At 55.4% G+C, this 6,000-nt stretch overlaps 1 protein-coding gene across 4 annotated transcripts in view; it reads right to left on the minus strand.

Moving 5' to 3' along the window:
- The window catches only part of TOX2 (TOX high mobility group box family member 2), a 124,838-nt gene extending 119,245 nt beyond the window's left edge, over window positions 1-5,593 (minus strand). The window contains exon 1 of one of the 4 annotated variants that reach the window (XM_033094334.1): window positions 5,464-5,575. In XM_033094334.1, coding sequence (XP_032950225.1) covers window positions 5,464-5,562 — 99 coding nt within the window. In that variant the 5' untranslated portion in view covers window positions 5,563-5,575. Of the gene's footprint in view, window positions 1-4,148; window positions 4,267-5,463 lie in introns of those variants that run through there. The other 3 variants (XM_033094337.1, XM_033094335.1, XM_033094336.1) reach the window with 3 other exon arrangements.
- Between the last annotated feature and the right edge of the window lie 407 nt (window positions 5,594-6,000).

Raw genomic sequence — 6,000 nt, forward strand, 5'->3', positions numbered from 1 at the left:
GTTCCTGCCCTCTGAAGCACTGAAGGCCCATCTCCTCAAAAAGCATCATCTTCATCCTTGCCAGGTTCACCACACTGTACAGTTATAAAGGACACGCCCAGCCTTTATTTTGTTACATGTCCTCACCACAACTCCCCCTCTCATTGGGCTGATGGTCACTGATTTGCTTTCCCTTTGCACAGCGGGAAACAGAGGCCCAAGAAGACAACTGGCATGCTCAAGGTTAGACTGGAGGCAGCAGTGCCAGACTGACATCGGTAAGGTGCCAAAGTGTGGTCCTAGAGGACCCCTTGGGAAAGGCCGGGGGAGGGGCTACAGGGAACATTTTGAGATGGAAGGTAAAGAAGAGCTTCCTAACAGAGATGCAGGCATCCTTCCAGAGCGCCCCAGGACCTGCCATCTCAGCTCAGAGCTCACCCAGCCCAGGGCTCCTTCCACAGGACCCGCCCACAGCCACCTGTGCCCCTGCAGAAAGAAGGTGTGGGGACCTCACCCAGCAGGGCTGCTGAGCAGACCTCACATATCCCAAGTCCAAATGAGATGGGAACAGCGACTCCCACACCATGGATTTTCATCACAAGGAGTCTCCAACCATTCATAACCAAGCTTGTCGAGATCCCATCCAGGTACAACATGCTGTTCCCAGAGCTGTGTGGGTGGAGAGTTGAGTCATTCACCCACCAGCACATATTTCCTGAGTAATTATGGGTCAGGCACTGTGCCAGGTAGTGGGCATGGTTCCTGCCTGCTGGGAGCCCACAAAAAACTATACACAAAAACCAATACACAAACCACTGCTACACACAGTGTGGTTGCTGGACCACCAGCAGCATGACTTGGGAGCTCATTAGACATGCAAGTTCTCAGGGCCCCTGAATCCGAATCTCTGGGGGTGGAGCCCAGGAAGCGGTTTTTAAAATCTTACCGGATAATTCTGAATGTGTACAGAAATTCGAGAACCACTGTTCTAGACCACAAGGCCTTCCCCCAACCTCCATACTTAACATTGCAAACCAGGGCCTGGCCTTGGCTCTCCTAACCCTCTTCCCTGCTTCACTTTCTCCATAGTTGTATTGTCTCCAGTCATCATACCATTTATTTTACCGATATATATTTATGACTGCCCCTACTAATATATAAGATCCAGAGGGCCGCAATTTGAGTCACTGTTGTTCATTTCCTAGCACAGCGCCTAGTACAAAGAGGTGCTCAATAACTGTTTGTTGATTGAATGATGGATGGCAGAATAGGCCGTATCCCATGCAGTACCAGTTTTGGGGTAGTCTGGAGGAAGAAAGAAAGTGGTTGGCCATGGAGCACTGCATGGAGAAAGCGGTACCCAGGTTGGCTTTGAAGGATGTTTGGACCAGAGATGAAGGATGCTTGGAACAGAGATGCTAAGCCTCTTACCAGAATAGGTTCCAGGGGGTTGATACCATCATTGTGTAGTTAGTAGCTGATATGTGCCAAGAGCCGTCCTAGCCTACATCCCCTCACTTAACCCTCCTGAACCTCCAAGGTAGGCAATGTGGTCTTCAAGAGGACATCGAGACTCAGAGATATTAAATAATTTGCCCCACCCACAAAAAGTCTTGTACAAGAATGTTCACAGCAGCTTTATTTACAATACCCCGTCTGGAAACAAACTAAATGTCCATCAGCAGGTGAACAGATAAACCAATTATGCCGTATCATACAATGTAATATTATTTAGCAATAAAAAGGAACAAACCATGGATATACACAACACAATGAATCTTAAAAAAGACACTGCTGAGCAAAAAGAAGCCAGGCACAAAAAATATACATACTGAATATGAAATTCTGTAACTTAAATATACTTAGTACACTTAAACTCAAACAAAGCACTGATAATAGAAATCAGATAAGCAGTTTCCTCTGGAGGCGGGGGAAGGGGTGTTGACTGGAAAGGAGTATGAGGGGACTTTCTAGGGTGAGGGAAATGTTCTATATCTGGATTGGGATGGTGGTTACCATCAAAACTCATGGAACTATACACTTACAATTTGCATTTTATTGTATGTAAATCATATTCCAATAACAAATAAGCTTAGAAATCATTTGCCCTAGGTCACAAAGCCACAAATTGAGATGTGAACCCAGGTTTGCCCAAACCAATGGCCACTTTCCACCAGTCTGCTATAGAGGAGCGGGAAGCCCCAGGCAATTACCCTGCCTGGTAAAGTGCCCCGTCAAACTCTTAATGTAGGGTATTCACAGTTACCTTAGGAAGGATGTCAAGCCCCCCAACCCCCAAACCATGACACAGATTTGTGGGGAGGCCAGATGAGTATCAAGCTGAGAATTAAGGAACTTGGGTTGGCCTTGCTCTGTGCTTGCTTTGTAATCTCTGAGTACACTACTCCATGACTCAGTTTCCCCTTCTGTGATGCAAGGAGGAAGGAGGGGATCAATGGTTCCCAGCATGGGGCTACAGATTGGGGGGGGCGGAGGAAGGGGGGCGGCCACAGGACCATAAGCATCAGGCACTGTTCTTACATGAAGTAAGGAACATGCCTGCCTCACATCTGGTAAGCTATTTTTCAAACGCATGCTAATATTATTGTGATTAAGAAAATACATACCTATTTCAAAGCAAAAATGAAACCATAACAGCTTTTTTGCCGTTGTGTATTTTCTCAAACAAAAGATGCCAAAAGAACAGCCACTGCTCATGACTTTGGTTTAAAGAGGCTGGAATCTCTGTGTAGCGGATCACTAAGGGGACAGTCACCAAGGGAACGGTCGCCAAGGGCCCTTCCAGGTCAACAGTGCAGTGGTTGTCTGACATCACGGGCAAATGCTAACCCTTGTGTTTCTCAGGCCTGGGTCCCTGTGGGGAAAAGCCTCTTGTCTGGATTCCAAAGACCCAGCCCCCAATGTGCAGGCTGTGTCCTGGTTCTGCAGCCCAGTCGATAGGCCCCAAGTGTGGTCACCGCTGTACCTTCGGCCTCAGTTTCCCCTCCAATTCTGATAATGATCAGCTGTAAGGATGGATCCTGGGCATTTCTCTCCCCAGTCCCTCACCATTAGCTCCTGGTCATAACATACCCCCCCCCCGCCCCCACCACCACCACTGAAGGCCACTTCCACTTGGGATCAGCTACCAACAGGCCTCTTACCCACCCTTAGCTGAGCTGAGGGACTTCCCCTGCCTCACCCTGCCACAAGCCGGAAGGACTGAGAAGCCTGTCTTATATCCAAGTGCAAGGTCAGACCTTTCTTTCACCTATCCTCGTGGCCCAGCTGGCCACCCTCCTCCTTGATACACCCTCAGCTCTGGTCCAGGCGGGGGTCCTAAGCCACAGACAGCAATCGGAATCACCAACTTCTCAATCCCTATGCCGTTCCCTCCCCGCCTGGGGTTTCACACTGATTCTTGGTGCTGAGTCAGAGCTTTACAGAGCATCAGAATAAAGCAGGGGCCTCTGGTGAGTGTCACCTCCCAAAGGCCCCCATATGCCCCCACTCTGCAGGGTTTACAGTAACACCATCCCCAAAAGCAGCACTCCTCCAGCTAGGGGCACCCACCCACCCAGACTTTGAGGCACAAATCCCCCATTCCCAGGCATGCCCCCAAACAAGAGGTTTGAAGGAGCCTTTCCAACTTCATATTTTAAAAAATAACAAAGCCAAGGGCAGAAGACACCCCAGCTGCCCCACACCCAACGCCTTCTCCTCCCTGAAGACTCCACTAGCTACTTTTAATCAATTTTTCCCTCCATGAGACTGGAAGCAGCCCGAGAACCAGCCTTCGCTAGAAGACACCATCTCCCTCTTCAGCTTCTAACTTTGCGGGTCACCAGACAAAAGACAATCACCCCCATCCTCCTGAAACCTCACTTGTCACCCACCACGGTCCCCACACCGCCCCCAGGCCCTGATGCCCCCGGATCCCACGTCCCATCCGGGGCGAACTGCAGAGGGCTATGCCCGGCGACTCCAGAAGCCGCTCCCCAGGGCCTGAGAACGCACTCAGAGGCCCAGCCCGGGAGGTCTCGCGCACGCGGGGACGCCCCTTCCCGCAGCATCCCCATCTCGAGGGGTTCGGTGAAAAACCAGTGGGATGGGGTGAGATTGAGACCCTGGGGGAGGGTCACCGATCCAACCACCCGACACGCACTCACCAGGCAGCGCCACCGAGCCCGCGCGTATGCGCCAGGGCCCGGGGGAAACCCACGCGCGCCGTTCAATCCGGGCTCCGAGTGACGAAAAGCCGCACTCGGCTCCAGCCGGCCGGGACCCACGCACCGACCCGCGGACGCACGGACCGTCTGGCTCCTAACTAAGTTTGAAAGTTCCCTGCTGGGCGAAGGGAAAGACGCGGACCGCGCAGGTGCTCCTAACGGTCCCAGGCTGGGCTCGGCGTGGGGAGTGGGGGTGGGACGCCTCCTGTCCTGCGATCCAGGCACGCGAGCTTCCATCGCGCCCCGCGCACAGCAGCGGGGACCTAGCTGGGGGTGGGGGCCGCGATCTGGGAAAGGGGAGGGCGGTGTCCCTCACTACAGCCCCAGCCTGAAGGGATGCCCACTCACCGTTACCCGGAGGGGACAGGCCTCGACTGGCCATTACCAACACGGAATCCAAGGTCCCGCCGGTCAGTGATAGCCAATTAGTAAACGTCCCAATTAGTGCGCGGCAACGCCTGAGAAGTTAAACCTGGACGCGCGAGTGTGGATGACCGAGGTGGGGGAGGGGCGGTGCGGGGGCTGTGGCTGCCCCTGGGCGACCGCGTGTGACTGTGACCGTCAGGGAGATTAATATGTGAGGTTCACCGTCCAGGGGGCGACTGTGTGTGACAATGTGCGCTTGTGTGGGTCATTGTGAGTACAAGCGTGTGACTACCGGAGTGACTTCTTTGTGTGACTGTCCCCAGTTGTGACTGAATGTGACAGCGGATGGGGGCATGTAACAAGGTGTGTGGCATAGTAGTGTGTGAATGGGTGACTTGTATGTGGCGGTGTGGCAGTGTACGTGGGCGAGTGACTGCGTGTCATTGTTATGAATGACTGTCAGGGTGACTTGTGTGGGACGGTAAGACAGTTGAAGGTACATGGCTGTCTGTGTGTGGCACTGGGTCACTGTGTGTCAGCTTGTGAATGAATGTGAGGCTGTCAGGGGGACGTAGGTGAGTGTCATTGTGTCATCGTGTGAGTGACTGTCAGAGACTTCTGCCTGTGATCAGAACAACTCGGGGCGTGAGTGGAACCGCAAGGGTAGCCGTGTGAGTGGCATGTGCCCGTCGGAGGGACCGAGGTGTGCGTGTCGCCGTGCGTGGGCACCGCCGGCATCTCCCCCTGTGTGTCCCGGAAAGTGCCGGCGTCCCGAGCTGCCAGGTGACTCCCGCCGGTTCTCCAGCCCGGGACGCTCTGGCCACCGCGCGGGGTCCGAAGGCGCGGGCCGGCCCCGCCCGCGTGGGCCCCCACCCCGGCCCCCGCCTACCTTGCCGCAATGGTAATAGTCCAGGTGCGCCAGGCCGGCGGGCTCGGCCCCGGGCCGCGCGCCCACCGCGGGCGCCGAGGGGTACAGGCGGACGTCCATGGCGGGCGCGGCGGCGGCGGCGGCTCCCGCGGGCAGTGCCTGGGAGGGCGGCGGGTGGGAGTCAGTGTGAGAGCGGGTTTGCGAGCGCGGGGGGCGGGCTGGGGGCGGTGCCCGGCCGAGCGCCCCGCCCCAGCCCCCGCCCCGCCCCCGCGAGCTATTGTTCCGGCCTCCAGCGCCTCTGTGGGCCCCCGGCTGGGGCCGGGAGGTGGGGGCGAGAGGTCCTCTTTACGGGCTTGGCGGCCGCTGGATCCCGGGCCTGGCCTTCCGCCCCTAGGGATCCGGGAGGGTTGCGCGCTTGTCCAGACGACACTTTCCCGTCCCGCCTTTCGCTACCAAGGGTGAGAGGAGGGAGAAGCCGGTATGACACCCCTCCCAGAAGTGGGATACTCCCCGCCCTAAATATTTAGGGCGATAATGAGCCCGGCTCGGCTGGGGGGT

This window comes from Rhinolophus ferrumequinum, chromosome 23 (genome assembly GCF_004115265.2).
Source record: "Rhinolophus ferrumequinum isolate MPI-CBG mRhiFer1 chromosome 23, mRhiFer1_v1.p, whole genome shotgun sequence".
NCBI lineage: Eukaryota > Metazoa > Chordata > Mammalia > Chiroptera > Rhinolophidae > Rhinolophus > Rhinolophus ferrumequinum.